We start from the raw sequence: 22,787 nt of genomic DNA, 5'->3' as shown, positions 1-22,787 counted from the left end.
TATAGTAAATAGCATGCTTCTGAGTGGCTGCTGAAGAGCCATGTGATAGTTTCTCTTCAGCAGCCAGTGGGAAAAAGTATTCTTCCATATCAATTCACTTGCCACAATAACTGCACACTGTTGATTAAACTGAGATAGCTCATAGAGGGACAGCTAGCTTTTCTCTTAATCTGTAGCTTTCTCTCTTCTTCTGAATGCTAGCTTCGTACTTTTGCTGGCCAAAATGAGATGTGCTGATATGCTTCCTGGAAATGTTTCGAATATGAGATTATCATTTCATACGTCTCTAACACTTCCATTATATGACTTGACACTACCGCAAGGAATAAAACTCAGCTTGTTGTCCTAAGTACGAGTATTTGCTGCTGAAGCTCCGGACAAACTACTGTGGGCTACAGCCGTATGGGGTCTCTGATAGGGTAGTTCAGAATGTGCCCAGCAGATGGTATGAAAATGCAGACAGAGGTAGGGTGGTCTGTTACAACAAATAAGATACAAATATACGTATTTCTGTGCTATATAAAAATTTCCATTTAGTAAAGGTTAAAACCCACTTCTATTTGAGGGAGAGATATTGACCCTAGGCACTCCTGATTCAGTATTTACATTTTGGGAAATTATAAATCTACATCTGGACAATCAACTTTTTAGTCAAACGTATAGTATTGAATCAGATGGTTAACTATTTAAAAGAAAATTAATCTAGAGTTTAGAACAAGAGTGTGAATTTCCTTTCCAAGTCACTTCAGGTCATCTACCTTGTTTTACTCTATATAAAATTTGACTGTTTATTTCCCAGTTACTTGCCTGGAAACTTGATGAATTTTTGTATTCATCATCTGGCATCTTTAAGTGAAAGGTACTATTAGGGTATATAATGATAACGATACTCGTCTCAAACTAGAGTGTTGTGAGTGTTATGTGGGCTTTATCCTTACCTTAAATGTAATTTAAAGGAATCTGTGAAACTTTGTTTCGTCGCCTCAGACAAATATGTCTAGAAAGGACCTCAAGAGGTCTATTTCCCTGTCCAGGGTAAGCTCGGGTGCGTATCTAAACCATCCCTGAGTAATGTTTATTCCTTTAAGGCTCTTCCTGATGGCAGTTTTGTATCCTGTAGAGGTGATATGCTCTAATGCATGGGTATCCTTACCATTAGGAAGATTTTCATGGTGTTTGATCTAAATCTGTCTCACAATTTAAACCTGTTTCTTCTTTTCTTATCTTCCGGGAACATGGAGAACACTGTATTCCTTACATCTCTGCAGCTACTTTTAACGTATTTGAAGACTTAGTTTTTTCTTTCCTAAACTGAACAAGCTTTATTTCTGTGCTCTTCTGCATTGTTTTCTGTACCACAAAATATTCCCTCTGCACTTCTGTAGACTTCCTGCTCTTGATCTATGCTTTTCTTAAAATACTGTGATGAGGCTGGGCTAGGGCTACTAAGGTAGGACTGTGTTAGTTGAGCTTCTTGGAGCAGAAATAACCCCATTTCAGGTATGTCTAAGTACTGTTACTTGAAAAAATAATACAGATCTGGCTTTTGCATATTTGTATGTTGAACCGTGTGCTTGTGACAAAGGACTGGGCTCGCTACATAAACTGCTCTCAGACGTGCTGAATCTGCAGCTGCGTGCTAGTGGCGTGGGCTTCGGTGTTCTCAAAAGTTAAAACTTGGCATATTTGGTTCTCTTAAAGCATTGATGTCTGCATTTAGCCCCCTATCTTTTTTCTTTTTTGGCTGCAACTAAAATTTGGTTTGGGATGAGACTAGCAGATTTTGAGTCGTTAACTTGTCTGTTTATGTTTTAAAAGTTTCCTAATAAGATGACTGGAAGGATTATATGAGAAATGAAGCAAGATGCATTGAGGACAGGCAGTAGCTCCAACTTCCAGTTTCTTTTCCTAGGTTGTTAATCTCCTGTGGATATTTACATTTTATATATGTCAGAAATATATCAAGGTAAAAAAGCATCCCTGCGAAGCATCCCTCAGAGTAATGGGGCTATAACTCCTAATCTCCCTCCTTTCCCCAGCGATATGCCTTGGTATAGCATGTGCACTCCAAGCCATGTGACGTGAGTAACTTTTCATCCCACTTTGCAGGATGACAGGATTCGATCCTAAAGGCAAATACTTTCTTATATTGGTAAAGAACTTTTTTTTTTTTTTTTTTTTTTTTTTTTTACCGAACTTCACTCTGAGATATTTTTTTAAGACTTTCATACATCCTTGCTCTACGTTTAAAGTGATAACGCAGTTATTAAAGTAGCAGTAAGCATGTGAGATCTTCCATCTCTGTGTCACTGATTCTAGCTCAGCTTGTTCTTGGAGCAGGTGAGACTCATTTGTGTCTAATGGCCTGAGCTGGTAGTGTCAGATAAGTATCTGATGTGGGTTTCTGAGAACCTTGAATTTCAGGAGAACTCAGTCCAAGCTGTATTTTCTTATAAGTACAGAATAATACTTCTCTTTTACGAAGGTTTCTGACAGGCAACCTCTGGTAGGTTTGGGCACGATGACATATGGTATTACTGTCTTCAGGATTTGTTCAGGCACCTACCAAATATTTCTGCCACCGTAAAAGGGATTTAAAAAGAAATAGTGTCTGTGCCTCAGCTCTCCTAGTTCATAGTTTAGCAGTTTTATGCAGACTCAACCTGAGCAACCTCTGTCAGAGAGGCGAGGTGGACGAAGGTAATGTCTTAAAATACTGTAGGTGAATGAACCAGTACTTGTCTTCCTGAGACCTGACTTTGTCACAAGTTTTATGTTATTCTTGCAGCTCCACTGTGTGGTTGTTAACTGGTCATTAAAGGTAAGGAAAGCAGAGCAGAGGTTAGTTGTTATGGCCATTACCAGTGTGAAGGAGTTGATGTTGAGAGTTTAGTGCCGAACGGAAGGGTTGTTTTTTTCCTAAGTCCATGGGCTAATGCCTCAAAATACCTTCCCCCTTTCTCTGTTTCTCTCTCAAAAGTTTTCTGTATTAAATAGTATTAATATCAGTCAGTATCCTACATGCTTTTTAGGGTATATCGCCCTGTTGGTATATTCTGAGTTACCTAACTTTAATTAGCTCTTATGTTTTTTTGGACTGACATAATGTGAACAGTCCACAAATCTCCTCGTGGCTTGGTTTTTGTTTTTAACAACGGAAACTGCAGGCGTACGTGTCAGTGGAAATTTGTGAAACTCAGTTTTTGCCCATTGAGGAAAAACACAATTTTTCTCCTCCTTTGGCTCTTCCAGCATCGTGCTAGAATCGGCATAGGGTTCTCTCTTCCTGCTGCAGTGTCAAGGGAGCTGTTTTGATTCATGCATTGCTGGAGCCGCGTTTTCTGCTGTTCGGCTGGGCAGACTGAGGGTTGACACAGAGCAGTGTGATGTCAGTAGTGTGCTTCTGAATTCCCCCAGTGTATTGCTGATATTTAGCTCCAGAAGAGATCCTACTATGAAGAGTAGTTGCTTTTCAGCAAGGAAGTCATCTGTTTGTGGGAGCTGAAGGAAACTTCTACTTTTTTTTTTTTTTTAAGTTTAGTATTATAGAGTGCTGCGCAGGGTGGAAAGGCAGCATTGTTTTGACCCAAAGCCATTTTGCCCAGAGTAAGCGACAGTCTTTTAGGATGCAGTTTGCAATTGCCTTAAGTGTGTACGGCTTGAAAAAGGCAGAGCTGCAGTGCCTCCTGCAAGACAGAATGCTGCTCTGGCTTTTGTCCTCCCAGACCTCTCCTTGTACGACAGCCACACCTTATCCCCTGTTCACGGGCCTCTGTTTTCCTTCCGTGGTTGAAGTAAGCTTCTTCCTCCTCCCACCACGCTAAGCCCTCTCAGCCTGTGTTTTAAACAGTGGGACGCACATTCAGCTGCATCTCTAGCAGGCAGGGGGCCTTATGTTCTCCCTCCACTACCTCCTGACTGTTGGCAATCATGTTAGCGGAGAGCCTCCCTGGGCCGTCTGCCGGAGATTCCCTGCCCTCCCTGTGTCCCCTGCTGCTTCGCAGCCCGAGGGGGAGGCCAGGAGCCAGCAAGCACAAGGAGAGGGAGTCCTTCGGAGGCTTGGCTGGGATGCATGTGCACTGCAGGAAGATGGAGACTAGCAGGAACTTCTAGGCAAGAATCCTGGCTTGGCTCTGTCTCGTGTTGGTATGAAACATATTCTTTGCTCTGTGGCATCCCATCCCTACCATACTGCTTTCTATCAGTTAATCAAAACCCTCTGAAGCTGGCCAGTCCTCAGAGATAGATGCATTGGAGTAAAGTTGCATCAGAGAACATGCCTCAAACTGAACGCACTGAGTGGCCTCTTCAGATTATTCTGAAAAACAGCATTTCCTAGCATGCGCTCCGCTCTTCCCTGTCACTGCTAGAAAGAGGCCCTCACCTCTGTGGTACCTTTTTTCAGTGTAATGTGACCTTTCTTGCCCAAGTTGCTTGTGTAAGGTATGAGAAATTTCCTCTTTACACACAAGGAGCATTATTTAAGTAAAGGCATAGTGAACAGGCAGAAAAGAGGGTGAAGTCTGATGTGGGAAAATGAAGAAGTTAAACCGATTCCATTTTCTAAAAATAAGTAGAGTGAATGTTCCTGCTGCCTGGAGGCTGCCACTCATTATAAGCTGAGTATTTTTTGTCTTGCTCTGGCGAATTTAAAAAAGATGTTACAGTCCATCAAAATACTGTAGTACTTGTGCGATCAAATTTATATGCTTATGAAGAAAGTCGTGGTTATTTCCCTGTTTCTAGAAGTGACCTTGAAGGATTAGCTACACCGAATGTTTGCTGGTAGAGGTTTGTCTAAGCCATTCTTAAAGATTTTCAGTGATGGTGATTCATGCTTTCCTCAGCAGTCTATTCCAGTGCTTGACTATTCATATGATAAAGAAGCTTTGCTTAATATCTGGCTAGTATTGCTGTATTTTAACCTCATCATTTTGACAGTCAATCTTCTCTTTACCAAGGTACCAAATAGAAGAAAAAATCCATAAATATAAAAGCGATCATTTGTGTAGGATTTGACCTTCCTTGCCACCTTTGCTTCAGTGTTTAGAGAGCATCCTGCTGGCTCTCGTGCACTGCCATGTATTTAATTACATGTGTGACTGTCTGGAAGCCCTAGCCATGACTTCTGGCTGTGTTGCAATGGTCATAACTGCAGTCCTTAATCTGTGCTGATGTCAGTGAAAATGTGATGCTTGAGGTGAAATGTGTTTTATTAAAATTGTCTATCATGAATTCCCCAGTCGCCTGTTATTTTTATACTGAAATGCATATCTCTAACATCTTATAAAGTTTTTAGTAATGCCTTTCATAAAAATCAAAGAAATGCCATTAAAAGTTACATTACTTCAGAACATAATACAGAGATGCTGTTGATAAAAAAATATTGCTGAGCAGGAAAGAGCAGCATATTATTCTCTGTCACAGGATAGGGATTTTGTCTCCTTTAGCTGTGGCTGAACTTTCTGAGATAGACATTTGCTATGGAACCTCATGATTTGCACCTAATTTCCTATCCTTTCCTATGATACGAGGGATGTTTGTAATATCTTTAAAGCATCATTACAACATTTTTTTCATTTCACTCATTGATAAAATTGTTATGATGCGTTTCAATGAGAGATCTAAAATTGAAGTAGGCTGTGATTTCTCCTGAAAGAGAAGGGAAATGGTGATGCACTTTCAAACTTTTCCCAGATGAGAACTCTTGACTTAAGTCAAAACGGGACGGGGGTGAAATCTGAGCCACTTGATATCAACAGGCATGCGCTCCCTGTATAAAGTAGCGAAGACACTGGAGCTCTCAGTGGCCCACAAAGATTTCTGTAGTGTGGTTATCCTGCTTCCTTTCTGGGTTTTCTATGCATTAGGATCTGCTAATTGTTATCTCTGGGGCTCACATGTCTTCCTGGGTTGTATTTTTAAACTGAAAGCGTGTGAACGTTACTACAGCTTTGCAAGGAGTGGCTGGAGAGCAAACGTATGAGTCTCCTTTACAGTGCTCCTACTCTCATATCTGGCCAGCTCTTGGAAGTTGTTGCCACTGTAGCTTTATTCCTATAAATATTAAAACTCTTAGTTCTACTTCCCTTTTGTTCTGGGAGAATTTCTTGAGAAAACTTTTCCTAGAACATATTCATGTTGTCAGGCCGTTGCACTGAATGCTGCTTGTGTTTGAATATGTGTGGAGTCTGATAAGGAATGCCCTTGTATTTGTGCATGTGTTAGCTCTCCAAACATGGAGGACTGACAAAAGGTGTGTGCATGTGGTCTTTCCCTGGAAAGGACTAGTCTCTGCTTTTTCTGGTAGCGAGCCAGATGTGAACCAGCTCTGGACTGGAAGCCATGTAGCTATATGATGCTGATGCTACACTTGAACTAGGAAGCGGTGTGCTAATTGCAATTATACAGCTTCAGATCTGAGTTTCTTGTGTCTGATGAGCTTGGAATATAGAAAAATTGGTGTCTGCCTGCAAAAAGACTGTGCATCAGCCTGCTTTCTGAGTTGCTAGTCAAACTCGAGAGAAAAATAACTCTTGAGGTAGTATAGCATCAGTTCAGTGTGTCCTCAGATGGGTATCTCTAGTAGACTATCACCTGCTGATAGAAAATTGAAAACTCTGCTCATGCTGTAGTATGCTATCTACTTAAGACTGTTGTGAATTTATTTCTACCTTAGCAGTTTTTACCAGTTCAGTAATAGTGTAGTGCGTGGTTCCTGCACTGTACCATAGATGACTGAAGTTCACAATATTTTTCAGGTTCAGTGCTCTTGATGCTATACTCTGTATTTCTGTCATTGCATGCAGACTACTCGCTAAAATGCTTTTGCAGCAAAATATCTTCTGTATGTGACTTCATGACTTGTTTACGTGACATCACACAGAAGATAACCATGACCAGCGGTTGGTCTCAACTGTAATTGAACAGATCACCCCTTCAGTGCACGTGTGGAGCCATTGATTCTTCTTATAAGGGATATAAAACTTGGCAGATGACTGATTTGCCTGGTTTGTCATGCGTCTCTGGCAGTGAGTTCCACTTTGTCATTTCAGCAGTGCCAGAATGAAGGTTGTTGGGTGCCACGCACGTCCCGCAGCATGGTGAGAGGTTCATCAGTAATGCACGGGTCATAGCTCTCTGGACCTCAACAGTGAGTTGATGGTGCCTCAGATAGTGCAAAAGGGATTCACTCTATTCTGGCATTATCCAGTCCTCTGAACTGTAAATCTGGGCAGTCCCACTATTGTGCGAGGATTACAGTAAGGCTGGCTGAGGGACAGCTTTGTTATCTTGACTCATTTTCCATCACTATGAGCTTTGCTCTCATCTGTGTGTTGCTGAGACAATTTCTGTTTGTATATGTGGCAATATAGAGTCAGTGCTATCCACTCACAATGCCTGACTAGAGGACTCGTTTCATTATGAGTTTCTTCAGTTATTCCAGCTGGGAAATCTGTAAATACTCTGTGATATTTTATGGCTTTATAAACTGTACAGAATGTCCAGCAGGTAATTTAATGTCTAGCACATACACTCTGTAACGATGTATTTTTTTTATTAGTTGCTTGGCAGGCTGTGAACATACTTTCGTAGCTGCAGGATGGACTTCTGGTGGCTTGTGGTAATTTTTTTTTTTTTCTCTGGCCTCTACTGTACCTACAAGTTATTGCCAAAATAAGAGATTCCATAGTGACAGTTGATGGTCTCTGTTTGTTTGTTTGTTTGTTTCCACACTCTTGACCCTTCAGGAGTGTAAAACAGCCTGACAGCTTTTTCTTTACAAAACCAATAGTAGTCTGTTCAGACTTTCTCGTAGGAATTGGCTAGCGATTTTTACTCTCTGATAGTAATTCTCTTGAGATAACGTTTCTGTGTACTGCTATATTGCTGTTTCTTTTCTTATTAAAATTTACAGAAGTTTTGATGGGCACTTGTTAGAATTTCTTTATATCCAGACTTTGCAGCTTGTAGAGGCTGTTTCACCTCTTTCAGTAGATTTACAGTTTTGACTTCTGGGACTCTAGCTCCTTAAGTCACAGATGAGACCAAAGTTATACTCAGGATAAATATAGAAAGCGGTAATTAATGCACATCCTCAGTGTGTCTGGCTCTTCTAGTCTCTCTAGACATGTTGCCCTGCCGCAATTTCCTTTCCTTTTTCTAAGGAATAGATGAATTAATATAGCTTGACACGAGTGAGAAAATAAAACAAAGATGCTTACTTCCTGCCTTGGCATGCCGTTCTCTTTGGATTACAGTGAGTTTCTCTGAACTCTTTTCCTCCGGTGAGGCCCTGCTGCCGTGGCAGGGCACTGCTCTGGGATGATCAAGCTTGCTGCTCTTATGCAGGCTGTCAGGCAGGAGAAATAATGGCATAGCCTCTCCCTTTGCCCCCCTGGGAGTCGCTCTGTCTTTCGGGGACTGGGTTATCTGGGTCTCTGTGCTTAAAAGTAGCAGCAGGGACTGACTCATCTTCAGCTCTACTAGTAGTAAGTCTTGTTTTTGTGTGGCTCTTCTCCATAAAGTGAGGAGTCTAATTTTTTTTTTTTTAAACTCTTCCTTTGCAGACATGGCAGATGAGTTGGAACTTTTTCACTAATAGCCCTCCTTTAAACAAGAAGAAACTACTACTGGAAATGTTAGAAGCAAGCACTTGACTCTGAATCTGTGTCTGCTGCCTGGCGAGGGAGACCTTGAGCTTTTTTTACTCTAAGGATATATATGCTAAAGGGATCGTTTTACTTTGTGTTTTCTGAGAGAAAAACTTCAGCTGGGTTCAGGAGGATGGAGATAATGATATCTGTCAGGTCTGGGAAGGTTATGTGTATGGATGTTGAGTCAGTGACAGCTTTTTGTATATGAATCTAGAAAGAATTCACGTATGAGTGAGGTGTGACTTTTGAGTCACAGGCCACTTCATTTCCCCCTAATGCTGCTTGCCAGCCGGAGATTGAAAATGATTTTCTGAGGATGTGACTGCATCGGTACTGGACCCCAGACTCACCGCTGTAGCACATTTCTATAATATATATAAAACACATAAGAAGCACATTTCTGAACTCTAGAGAATTTTGTTACTTTGTGCTGGATGAAAGAAACATTGAGATTTTGCCATAGGAATGGAGTATGTCATAAATAACGTGCCTGGAGATTGCTTTGATACCAGATGAGGCTTAAGGGTAAAAGTTTTCCTCTTGTTTATTTTCCCAAGGGTTATTACTAACCATTCAGTTTAACTATTAGAATCAGTCACAGAACTGAAGCATAAGACTGGAAAATGCTAGCCTAGGTATATGTAATCATCATCATCTTCCGCTTCGCTAGTATCTCCGCTCATCAGAGGGAGTGGTACTTTTGCCCCTTGCCTTTTTCTTCAGGACTGTTTTGCCCTTGGGTACCCCTCAGCTCTCATTTCCCTTTCTGCGGTTTCAGTGGAAGCACCTTGCCCTGTATATCTGTCCTTGGAGAGCTTCTTCCTTCTCTCTATTGGGATACTTGGAAATTACATGGTAATGCAATGGATTGGATTATTTCCTTTGCCTCTTTCTCCAAGGTTTTCCTCATTTACATTTCTGTAGTAATAATCTCCTAATTAATTCTCCTCTTTTTTTTTTTTTTCCTCTCCTTCAAACTACCTTTTTCTGCTTTCTGTCTCCTGAGGATGTTATGCTAAAACTTTATAAAACTTGTATTATGAGAACTAGTTAATGCAAAGTCTTCCTAGAGTTTTGACATTCAGTTTGCAGCATCTTTGCACAGTCTGTTGTGACATTCTCAGTAGGGACACAGCAGGAATTCAGACATTTCTTTCTGGATTATTTCGTTCCCTTTGCTAGAGACAAGGGTATATGTTACTTTCCTGGAGTTGTAGTACTAATTAATAAAATGAAAGTACCAAAGTCATGTATGTGTACATCTGTGGGATACTTCCCTTCCGTATCTCCCATCCCATAAAGAGCTTAGTTTTTAAGTAAGGTAGAGCCCTATTGAGAGTAAGTATACGGTTAATTAAACTTTTTTTTTGGTTGGAATACACATACTAGGTGATAAACACAGACCTATGAGGAGTTTACACTGTGGGGCACGCTTCTGGTGCCACGTGTATGGTGTGTGTAACTACCATCAGGAGAAGCAGTTACAACTTACCGTGGGAGGGATGTTTTGTTTGCCCGTTGTGTAGTGGGGAGAGAAAGGTCGTACCTCTGTGTTACAGCCTGATGATGATATGGAAACGATACTTTTTTTTTATTTATGTACCTCTGTTTAAATTCCTATTTAAACATGTTGTTCAAGCATCCTAGTGTATGCTTTTGTAAGGGGGGACTCCATAACAGTCATGGGCCAAATCCCATTTAAACATCTTCTGTAAGCCATCTGCTTTCATGATTAGGTTTTAGATTTGGCACATGGCACAGTACAGATTAAAATAGCCACAATGCTGCAAAACTTTTTTGCCTGTACGAGTTTCACCTCCTCCTTGAATCTCTGTGGGTTGAGTGAAAGCTTACAGGGGTAAGCTGTAAGGGGGTAAGGGGGGTTCTGCTCAGTGCCTTGGTTTCAGCTTGCACACGCCAGCTGCGCGCGAACGGTGGGGAAGGTGTGCTGCGTGCTTGACCCCATGCAGAGACTTGTTGGAGTGCACTGTATCTCTGCTCCTACCTGTGCTCGTGGGACTCCTTTGAAAGGAAACCCAGATATGCACAAAACTAGCATGTAGCCTGGCTTCCTTCCAACAACATGGCAGGCTTTGGTCAGAATACGCCCAGAGTCCAGGGGCACTAAAGAGCACCTTCTGCCGCATATGTAATAAATCTCCTCCTCTACTTAGAGATGGCCGCTGTGGATTAGGCACTGGGTATTCTGATGTGCCACACTGAATAGCTTTAACTGCTGTTGCCCAAGCCGTTGTTCTTCTAAAGATAGAAAACTTTAACTTTCACTTGTGTGAGTTGTAGTGACACCAAATAGTTATAACCTAGATGGTTCAGTGGCAGGAACAGTAGCCTAGAGCATAAGGATTCAATTCCTTGCTTGGGCACGTTCTTCCTATACAGCACTTAGTATGTCATTTAGTTCCTCAGTCCCTCAGTTTCCTACATGTAAAAGACTGCCTTGTAAGGGGGATGCCATGGAGATGAATATACTACTGAAATATTTGAGTATTCTTGTCATTTCTGCTAATTAAGTGCCTCACCTGTCCAAAGAAAACTACCCTCCATGTTAGTTTCTCTTACAAGGCATCTGTACTGGGAGAGCTCCACTGGAGTTGTATTTGTGACGTCGGTCAGAAATGCTTCTGCTTAACACCAAGAAACAGAGACCTGAGCTACAGTCTTGATGAGCTTGTTCACATCCGGATGCAGCACATGAGCTTTCCTCACCCAAGGAGAAGAAACAGCCGTGCAAAGGATGAAAGTCAGTTCAGCAGCAAGACCAACAGTAAAGCAATCTGCCTAGAATAATTCAGGAACGTAATGAATCTTTTTAATCCCAACTATAATGACAGGGGAATTTGTTTTCTATGATTAGCTTAAGTCTGCTCAGTGTCAGACAGTCTTCACCGTGGGATGTTCCCCGTCTCCCTGGCAATTGGAGACAGCCCAGGTCTTTGCTTCAAACCTTGGACACAGTATTGCCCCCGGGAAGAACAATTCAGAATTCTCCATTTCCTTTTGGCCTGCATGGTGGGCTGTAGATTTTGCATGGTTTTTAAGAAGCAAAACAAAACCTCTCTGAAAACAAAGGAGTTTCTGGTTTTTCATTGATTTCATGTGTTTGTTTCTTACAGTGGTCAAACTTGCTCTTTCTAAGGAGGATTTGAAGAGCCAGTTATAATTCTCATCTCTATAGAAATGATAGACATGGAGCAGGCAAGTTTTAACTACCAGCTCATCAGCAGCAGTTTCAAGCCAGAATATCTAACCTGACTTTTTTTTTTTTTTTTTAAGCTTTTCTCTATCTCCATTTCTCTCAGCTGGAGGATCCTATTCCTGGAGCATGCTGAACACGTAGTTTTTATTGGAATCTCATGAATCTTCAAGGAGAGCAAGGACTGTTCACAGTGATACATAGGAAGATGCTTCTATTTTGAGTGAAGGCCAATGCTGAGGGTTTTTTGAGAGAGGAGCAAAACTTTATTGGAATCTTGCAAGGTTTTATTTCATTTCCTCAGCAGTCATGAAAAGTGGTAACTCCTGCAAACTAGCTCAGAGTAGTAAGCAATTCCTTCCAGTGGTGTCTGGTTCTGCCCCTCATTCTGAGCAGTTGGCTTTCCCTTGAACTCAGCTGAGCAGTGTGTCTGATGATACAGCTGTCATTTTCTAGCAGAGTGATCCATCTCCTCTCCCTTCCAACTTGAAGGTGTTCAAAGGAAGTTATAAAGTTGATATTTTCATTACAGACATTGGTTATCCAATTTTTTTTTACCTCCCCCCCCCACCTTAAACTATATTGTCCCCTGAGATTTGGACCAGGGGCTAGAAAAGTGTATTGTTTGTGATCAGATCTTAAAAGACACCTCAGTATCTTAACACCTTTCACAAGAATGTGTTTCTGAAGAGCTAGTCATGAAGTCTGGCGTTTATCAGTCCACTTCTTACATGGTAGAAAGATAAAATTACTTCCAGAGAAAGAGGTTTTGGAAAGGACACAAAATCTTTCTGGAACAAAGAGAAGTAATGGCTTGTAGCCATTAGAGATTTCAGGTCGCACAAGCCTACAAAGGGATCGCTGCTCCAGATGGAAATACTGACATTCATTGTTGTAGTATTTCCTTGAAAAATCTCCTAGTATGAATATAAGGACCTTCAAGATCTAATGAAGGTGTTGGAAGAGAGATACTTCCAGAGAGCTTTATTCAGAACTGCCAAAAGATGGCTTTGCACAAACAAGAAGAAAAAAAACTCCAGCCTTGTCCTTGAGGACAATAGCAAAGAAGTGGAAGGATGTAAATGAATTCTGGCCAAAATAAATTCTGACTTGCCTCTTAAATTTCGGATACATTCCGGATACAGTACCAGCTTTGTCTGTCATTTCATTTTAATACTGCTTATCGATTATAGCTGAATATATGAAGACATTGGTGTTCAGGATGGATTCTGGAAGCTCTGTCCTGTTTGTTGTGGTCCTAACCAGAGAAGAAGGGTCAGTCAACTGATTAAGCAAAGCACGCTTAGAGGAAAAAGAACGTGATTTTAGACCATCAAGACTTTTGGTGTCTGCAGGTCAGACAAGAATCTGAGGAACTAACTCTGGTAGGAAAATCAAAAGATGGAAAGTGCTCCAAATCACATGCTGCCATGTAGGTTGAATGTAGCCTTTTTGCCCCACTGCTGAAAGTAAAAGTGGCAAGAAAGATGGTAAAGGATCGCACTGATGTACTGGTATACATCATCTCATCAGGTCTCTCTACTTGCTTTTCTGACCGGTTTAGATGTAATTAGACCCTTCTTTGCAACTCCCCGTGCATGCACAGGCTTACGAAACACTGTGTGGCTGGGATCTGCACTGAAACAGCATCCAGAACTGCCTAACCCACCAGTTAGGATGACTACAGTCACCCTTTCCAAGAAGGTAGCAGAAAATGTTCTCCTAGCATTTCCTGAGGGAATTCTTAAGTGATAGCTCTTTATTATTAGAAATGTTGATGTTGTTTGAGGGAAAGATACCCAGGAAGAAAAACTCGTTTGAAGGAAAGGTTATATGGAAGGGATTTTTACTAGCCGATCTGAGTAAGGTACTCAAGAACCCATACTTTTGAGGGGGAAAAAAATCAATGACTGCAGGCATTTTGCATTATGGAAAACCATCAGGATTCTCTCGTTGGTGTCACATGAGATTTCTAAGAAGCGTCATTCTCACAGTCCTCTGGCAGTACTCAAGAGTTTTCTTTTTATCATGATCTTAATCTGTGGGATATGTATCCAACCCAATAAAACCATTTTTTCAGCTTCACAGTTGGTAGTTTTCTTCCTCTTCTTTCTGAAAACATCTTGCCTGCTGGTAACCGTATTGTCCTAAGAGGTTTGAAGCTTGGCATGCTGTCAATAAAACTTCAGCTACTTATTCAATCAAACATGGTAGCTCTGTGAACTAACTTGGCCTCCATCCCAAGGTTCACCATAATCTTCCTCATATAATAGGAAGTCCAAACAACCCCAGGAAATAATTCAAATGTGATTGGTGCATTTAGTAGAATAAAGAAGTGTATAGAAGAGACATTCAGAATCTCAGCTATAACTCTTTTCATAATTATACACTCTGAAAAAGTAGTGGCTTTGTAGATAAAGAGATTGCATGCCTCTTATGAGGCCTGTATAGCTGCGACAGTGCCTTCCATCCACATTTTTTCACTTTTTGTTGCACTGGCGTTACAGCCGAACTGTTGCAGCGTTCAGTGGAAGAATATTACCGAGCAGGCTACCCCATAACCTGTAAAGTTCCTTCCAGTCTGGCACAGGTAAATTAAATCGTTCTCCCTGTAGGGCTGATGAGGATGAGCTTTTGGAACAGCTTGGTGGTAAGATCAGTGGGGGTGAGAACTTAATTAGATTAAGATGCAATTTGGCAATGTTTATCCTGAGAATTATATAGCATGTTTGCCTGAGAGAATGAGAGTCTGAACTGGAGGCACTAAGATGTTCCTTCCAGCTCTGGCTTTCTTGTGTGCTACGTTTATTTTAAACGTCTTTCTACAAAACTGACAGAGAGTAGAACAAGAAAAAGCAAACTATATCCAAGGTATTGATCCTCATTCTATGACTTTCTCTGTCCAGTGGTCTGACCCTCCTTTGAGTATTGTATTAAATCCAAGGATTCTTCCAGCTATTGCTTTTTTTTTAATGGAATTCCCTGTATTTCATGATAAGGCTTTGCTGCAGCTGGCTTGAATTAAGCAGCATTTTTAAATTGGTGTAGTGAGTATTTCTCAGCTTTGCAAGATGTTGCTTTGGAGAGCTCTTCATGAGGGAGTAGGTAACCCAGGCTCGCTGCATTAGGGAGATCTGGAATGCCCTCTGTGAGGGCTCTCTGGCACAGAGAGGATTAAGATGAAAAATCATGGGTTAGAGAGCATTTGAATTCTGGAGATCACAGGGGAGCTAACCAAATTGTGTCTTAAACCAGTGTCCTGCCTCTGGCAGAGACCAGGCGTCAGCAGCTCGGCTGCAAGGTAAGTGTTCAGCTTTCCTTGCTAAAATGCAGCAGCTAGTGTAATAATAAACAGGTAGGCCAGATTTTGCTGTTCACCTCACCTTTCAGCCAGCTTTTTGCCTGAAGTGAGACTATTGGTGGCCTGTGAGATTCATGCTTCATTTGATATAGTTATAAATGCAATTTTGCATTTGAGTGTTTGTCCTTTTTTTAGTATTATTGATTTACTTGTCTGGATAATATCCTCCATAAGGAAGTTGTGTGTTTGTTAGTTCTGAATAAACAAAATTTCTTTCTGTCTCGTATATACTTGGGGTTTTTTTTTCATGTTACAGATTTGCCCTGCTGCACTGTGGAAAGGATAATTTGGAGTCCCCAACTCACTTTCATGCTATTCATTATTTTATGTGCCTCTCCTGTGGTCTTTCTGCTTTTTATACTAATCAGGTCTAGTCTTTTAAATCGTTCTTTGTGTGATGGTTTCATTTTACAAAAGCTGAAGTAGTTTATAGTCAACTCAGTTGATGTGATCTTATTCATATCAGAAGTGCTTAACAGCTATAGTCCCATGTACTCATTGGCAAGCTGAACTGAAATTGTGTCAAGTTCTTTGCTGCTTTGCTGTGGCAAGTGGGAATGTTTGTTGCAGCTGTCTTTAAATTTGGATGTTTTAAATGAATTAAATATGAATATGAATAATGCAACTAGTAACCTAGCCTTTCTGCAATTAAATGTAAACTTTTTTCATTTTGTCTCTATGTTTTTAAGTTTTGATGTGCCACAGTGTTTGTACTGACTTTTCTGCTTTGTAGAAACGATGAGGAGTTAAAACTTGTGACAGTTCAGCAGAGCCTTTGGCACTTTTGATATCTAGGTGAGTAGAAGTTAGTTTGGAACTGTGGGAAAGGCACTTATCTCTTAAAAAGAGGCAGCAAATCAGTTGGCCTTTTTAGGTTTGAAGTTAACATCCCATTGAAATGAATTGCACCTTCATCTGTCCTTTCGTTATGTAAATTCAGGAAACCAACACCACAGGAGACTTTCTGTGCTCCATGCTTTCAAGATTAAATTTATAGCCATAAGCATGAGAAATATATCTTTAGAAAGAGAGAGGAGTTTTAATTCTGGCATCCACTTTTGTGTAAGTGGCAGATAGAGAATTACAGAATGTGCTGGCCTGTGTTCTCTAGTTCTCAACTGCTTTATTTGATGCAGAAGTAAAATTATCTCCTAAATATGTCATTGACCCAGCCAACAAGTTCTTCTTTGGGACATATTGTCTAATGTTTTTAAGCAAATTCTTATCTGTGTGAATAGCCAATTTTTCCCCCTTAGATTCCAAGCTGTAACTTCTGCTATTTCTTCCTCTGAGATTTTCTTAGTCTTCAATCCCTGAACAGTGTAGTAGAGCAAATACATCTGTGCGGCATTTTTTCCTATCCTGCCTTGCCTATTCACTTATCTCTTTTGCCTTTTTCTTTCTTCTGTCTAGATGGAAGTTCAACATCTTCACTAGGGTATTTCAAGTTTATTAAAGCCTACAGAGTAATTACACCTCCCTTCCGATTAGTTATCAGTGAAGTAAAATCATAGAATAGTTTAGGTTGGAAGGAGCTTCTGGAGGTCATCTGGACTAACACGCACCACTCAAAGAAGGGTGAACTTTGAAGTTAGATTCAACTTCAAAGTTAAATTACATTGCTGAGGGTCCTAGCTGCTTGGGCTTGGAGTATCTCCAAGGATGGAGATTGTACAACTTCTATGGGCAACTGTAGACAAAGCTTTTTTGTTTTGTTGTCTACTTTTTTTTTTTCTGTGTTGTCAGAGCCTGCTTATAGCGCTGGTATTCTGTGTCTGCAGCTTTCATTAATGATGTCTACTAATGAAATTATAATCACTGGGAATTAGATCTCCAAAGCCCTTGTGTTTGTAAAGCCTACCTCATACCAGTTTACAAAGGGCTGAGGAACTTGGGCTATGTCTTTGTGGCTAGATAAGAGAGATCTGTGTCCCTGAAGGCTAGGGATGATGACTAGCTTGCATCCGTGCTGCTTAGGGTTAGCTGCCTCTAGAGCAGACAGGCTGAAGCCACGCTTAGTGGCAATTGGTCCTGGCTCTTGGTGTCATGTGGCCCTAAAACATGCTAATTATTTTGCATATTTGTTTCATTTTCAAGTGTCTGAGGTAATGTGAGGGCTGTGCTGATCTTTCAGGGTGACACTGTGTTGCTGTCCTGTGGTGCGGTATGAGAACATATGGGGGAGTTTGATGGTGCAAAGCCATGGACTACAAAGGATGGAAAGAGCCAAGCTGGTGCCATTTCGCTTATACTGTTTTTTAGAAGCAGGTTTTGGAGTAAGCTACCCCAGGCTCATACCCACATAGCTTTTAGCAGAGTGGCAGTCCTCATGCAGTCACAGAATCACAGAATCATTTAGGTTGGAAGGGACCTCTGGAGATCATCTAGTCCAACCTCCCTGCTCAAGCAGGGACCTCTAGAGCATATTGCCCAGAATCACATCCAGACGGGTTTTGAATACCTCCAGCGAAGGAGACTCCACTACCTCTCTGGGCAACCTCTTCCAGTGCTCAGTCACCCTCACAGTGAAGAAGTTTTTTCTCAGGTTCAGATGGAACTTCCTGTGGTTCAGTTTGTGACCGTTGCCTCTTGTCCTGTTGCTGGGCACCACGGAGAAGAGGCTGGCCTCATCCTCTCGACACTCCCCCTTCAGATACTTGTACACGTTGATGAGATCACCTCTCAGTCTTCTCTTCTCCAGGCTGAACAGGCCCAGCTCTTGCAGTCTTTCTTCCTAGGAGAGGTGCTCCAGCCCTCTAATCATCTTGGTAGCCCTCCGCTGGACTCTCCCCAGTAGTGCCATGTCTCTCTTGGACTGGGGAGCCCAGAACTGGACACAGGACTCCAGGTGGGGCCTCCCCAGGGCTGAGGAGAGGGGCAGGATCACCTCCCTCCACCTGCTGGCAACACTCTGCCTAATGCACCCCAGCATCCCATTGGCCTTCTTGGCCACAAGGGCACACTGCTGGCTCATGTTTAACTTGTTGTCCACCAGCACTCCCAGGTCCTTCTCTGCAGAGCTACTTCCCAGCAGGTCAACCCCCAGCCTGTACTGCTGCATGGGGTTATTCCCCTCCAGATGCAGGACCCTGCACTTGCCTTTGTTGAACTTCAGGAGGTTCCTCTCCGCCCAGCTCTCCAGCCTGTCCAGGTCCCTCGGAATGGCAACACAGTCTTCTGGTGTGTTAGCCTCTCCCCCCAGTTTAGTATCATCAGCAAACTTGCTGGGGGTGCACTCTGTCCCTTCCTTCAGGTCATTGATGAATATATTGAACAAGACTGGGACCAGGACTGACCCCTGGGGGATACTGCTAGCCACAGGCCTCCAACTTGACTCTGCGCCATTCACCACAACCCTCTGAGCTCTGCCATGCAGCCAGTTTTCAATCCACCTCACTCTCCACTCATCCAGCCCACGCTTCCTGAGCTTGCCTGTGAGGATGTGATGGGAGACAGTGTCCAAAGCCTTGCTGAAGTCCAGGGAGACAACATCCACTGCTCTGCCCTCATCTACCCAGCCAGTCATTCCAGCAGAGAAGGCTCTCAGATTGGTCAAGCATGATTATTTCCCTTTGGTGAATCCATGCTGACTACTCCTGATCACCTTCTTGTCCTCCACATGCTTAGTGAGGACCTTCAGGAGGAGCTGTTCCATCACCTTTCCAGGGATGGAGGTGAGGCTGACAAGCCTGCACTTCCCTGGCTCCTCCTTCTTGCCCTTGTGGAAGGCTGGCGTGACATTGGCTTTCTTCCAGGCCTCAGGCACCTCTCCTGTTCTCCAGGACCTTGCCAAGATGATGGAGAGTGGCCTAGCAAGAACATCCGCCAGCTCCCTCAGCACTCGTGGGTGCATCCCATTGGGGCCCATGGATTTATGGATGTGAGGTTTGGACAAAAGATCTCTAACCTGATCCTCCTCCACCAAGGAAGAGTCTTCCTTTCTCTAGGCTTTCTATCTTGTCTCCAGGGTCTGGAATTCCTGAGGACTGGCCTTAGCAGTAAAGACTGAAGCAAAGAAGGCATTCAGCAACTCTGCCTTCTCTGTATCCTTCGTCACCAGGGCACCCGCCCCATTCAGTAGTGGGCCCACGTTTTCCCTAGTCTTCCCTTTGCTATTGATGTGTGTGAAGAAGCCCTTCTCGTTGTCCTTGACATCCCTTGCCAGATTTAATTCCAAATGGGCCTTAGCCTTCCTTGTCGCATCCCTGCACACTCTGACAACGTCCCTGTATTCCTCCCAAGTGGCCTGTCCCCTTTTCCACATTCTGTACACTTCCTTCTTCTGCTGGAGCTTTGTCAGGAGTTCCTTGCTCATCCATGCAGGTCTCCTGCCCGTTTTGCTCGACTTCTTCCTCAGAGGAATGCACTGCTCTTGAGCCTGGAGGAGGTGATGCTTGAATATTAACCAGCTTTCTTGGACCCCTCTTCCTTCTAGGCCCTGTCCCATGAGATTCCCCTAAGTAGGTCCCTGAAGAGGCCAAAGTCAGGTCTCCTAAAGTCCAGCGTTGCAATCCTACTCATTGCCCTGCTCCCTCCTCGTAGGATCCTGAACTCCACCATCTCATGGTCACTGCAGCCAAGGCTGCAGCCAAGGCTGTAGTCCCTCTAAGTCTTCTTGTTTGGGGAAGAGTCTCTCTCTTGTCTTAGAAAATATTTATAATGTCTTATTCTCTTCCATGAGAGACCGCATGTGGTATAGGCTGTGGGGCTTTACAGTCATCCATGTGCTTTAAAGTTAGTGAGGATTATTCCACTCACTGTGTGGACAAGGCCTGAGGGTAGAGTTATTTTACTTTTTCTGCTACACTGTCGTCTTCCACAGCATAGTGTCTGAGCATCTCTTTCACATTCATGAACTTTTCCTCCCAAAATTTCTGCAGAGATTTACATATCCTTCCCATGCATGGCTCTGAAGTGCTTAGACTGAAGCAGCTTTTCAAAAGCCATCTGAGTGGCACGGGACCACAAATCACATGCCAAGTGAGTGAGATTTATGATTAGCAGTCACTTTGGTACTTTAGGAAATCTCATGTCCAGGCACTTTACACAGGGGGAGCCAAGCAGACAGCAGAGATCAGAGCCAGGTTGTGAGTACTAGTCTGGTGCCTTTATATAACACCTTTCACCCTGAGTTTTATGGCTGGAGGACTTTTCCTACCATGACTGTTAGCTTTTAATAAAAATGACTAAAGAAAATTATGAAAAGAAGCATTAAAAGTTGTAAATAAGCTTTCACATGTAGATTACCTGAAGTTATTAAAAGGAAAAGAAACTTTACTCTTTTCACAAGCATGCACAAATACACATACTGTTTATGAGAGGCAGTAAGAGACTACTTTGTACCTTTTAGTTTGAATTAAAAAACAACTTTTTTCTTTTTTAATCTTATTTCAGAGATTGCTTAATATTAAAAAGCACTGCATAAAAAAGCTTTATTTTTTAACATTTTTTCCAGAAGATGAAATTCTTCATTTTTCTTAGCTTTGGAAAAAAGCTACTTTTCCAAATCAAAATTTTTAGCCAAGTTGGATCTCTAAGCAGAAATTCAGCACTATATTCTGGTATGGCTTCCTTTCACAGCGATATTCCAGCTTGACTGCCCCACTGTGAACAAAATGGAATTGTATTGACACAATTAATCTTTCATTAGTTAGTGTAGTGTCAAAACATGCTTTTACTAGCTTTCCTAAGAGCTTATTTGCGACTTAGTCATTAATTTAGATGTTTTCTGCCAGGGTTTGGCAACATTCAGCGTGTCGCTTGCTGCATGTGGAAGGCACTGCTTCCCTGCCCTGTGAGACTAGTTATGGGGGGAGCAATGGTCTCTGACATACATATATAGAGCGTTATCTCCCAAGAGTATTGATTTTTCTATGACATTTGCTTATAACAAGAATGCAAATCCTTTTTCTATTGGGGGGACAGTCTAGCTAGTTCTTCTCTGACCAGCAATAAATATAACGCAACTTGGACACTCGTTGCAGTAGTAATAGCAAAAATATTTCCTGGGTCATTGTCCAATTTCTCATCCTTATTACCCAGAACTGCTGTGAGCAATTTGAATCACAAGCGCCGGGCTGGGGACTGTGGTGCTGCTTTGCCAGAGTTAATGTTATGTTTCCATGTGTTTCCTTACATAAATTTCAGTGCTGCCTCTCTTTGTTAGCAAGCAAGAACGACACCCCCTTCTACACAGGCACACAGGACCTGCTCTGTAGTTAGCACAGAGACTGGCATATGCTTCTCTTTATCCTGTTCTCACTGCCATAGATTTGAAGTTGTCCACGTGTTGGGAAAAGACATCTAGTGTCAAGGGCTTTGAAATGAATTGTTTGTGTTTAATAGGAGGTTTTCTATGTACCCTGCGATGAAGGAGCTTGTATTTTCTCCCCACTGTGTAATCAGTTAATGTTGCAGCTGACTGTATGTTTCAGAACTGGGGTATTTTCTCATGTTTATTTCTTTTGTCCTAGACATCTTCAGTTTCTAAAATCAAGCCAGTTCCAGGATAAGGACAGCGGCAGGTGATATAATGCGGAAACCAGGCCCTCAAAAAGGTAAGCAGTAATGCTTGGTATAGACAAGGCCCCTTAGTTAGCTGTTCTAGACTAAAGAACCAACTGCAGCATATTAGGAGGCCAAGATGTGGGGAGGGAGCAACGGGAGGCATCCTGGTTGTATCCCAGTTTGAAACAGCCCTAAGAAGGGAGTTATTTCTCTGGCAGATTACAAGAGAGTCCTTCATAATGCTACCGCTAATCTCAATAGAAGAAGAATCCTCACCAGTCATCTGTCCCATTCCCATGCCAGAGCAGGCTTCTGATGAGAGCGAGCAAGCGAGCTTGCTTGTGACACACAGCATGCTCCTGGGGACACCCTGGGCTGGGTCACTGGGGTGTTAACTCTGCAACTGCTGGTATTATACCTGGTTCCCCGTTGCTGGGGAAGTCCTTTTTACCTTCTTGTTTACGCACAACATGCTGTTGCTTTTGCTTATGTTTTTAAGGGAGCACTTAGCCAGAAGTGCTCATTCTGATGTCGGAGACAAAGCTGGCTGGTGGGAGCCCTTGCAAGCCTCGTGGTACCCCTACAGCTTTTGGGGCGTGATGTCAGGTGGTGATATTACTCTGTGGACCCCGCTGCATGCACCATCTGCTAGTGCTCCCAGCATGAAGCATCCTGATTCTCTGCTGGCACAAGCCTCCCCCTTCTAATGAGGCATGAAACCAAAGACCAGCCTACCTTGTGGAGATGAAATATATTACAGACGTTTACCTCTTGTGGCCTGAATCTTTCATCTCATTACATGCAGTTGCAGTGGCAGCAGGCGGAGTGCTCAGGACAGCTACAAGCACATTACCTGTGTCCTGTTTGCCTAAACAAAAGGGTAAACTCAAACAGGCTGTCTGCAGCTGAACTGCTTGGACTTTTTGTTCTTTTAAAAATATATATATATTGATTTCCTTTAGTGTTGTGCCATACATGTTGTGCATTTGACTGGAGTGATCTCATCACATTCGCTTCAGAGGAGGGGGAAGGGAGAGCAGTAAAGGAT

General features: G+C 42.4%; 1 protein-coding gene across 8 annotated transcripts in view; it reads left to right on the top strand.

Moving 5' to 3' along the window:
- Positions 1-22,787, top strand: part of SCMH1 (Scm polycomb group protein homolog 1) — an 86,752-nt gene that overhangs the window by 1,810 nt on the left and 62,155 nt on the right. For 5 of the 8 annotated variants that reach the window (XR_011136001.1, XM_068917374.1, XM_068917373.1 and 2 more), the window contains exon 2: positions 21,706-21,789. Coding sequence is in view for 7 of the 8 variants with exons in the window: in XM_068917374.1 (XP_068773475.1) it covers positions 21,765-21,789 (25 nt within the window). In the remaining variant the exon portion in view is untranslated. Of the gene's footprint in view, positions 1-15,965; positions 16,028-20,176; positions 20,213-21,705; positions 21,790-22,787 lie in introns of those variants that run through there. The other 3 variants (XM_068917369.1, XM_068917370.1, XM_068917372.1) reach the window with 2 other exon arrangements.

This window comes from Struthio camelus, chromosome 23 (genome assembly GCF_040807025.1).
Source record: "Struthio camelus isolate bStrCam1 chromosome 23, bStrCam1.hap1, whole genome shotgun sequence".
Taxonomy (NCBI): Eukaryota; Metazoa; Chordata; class Aves; order Struthioniformes; family Struthionidae; genus Struthio; species Struthio camelus.
This window is presented reverse-complemented; position numbering and strand designations above follow the sequence as displayed.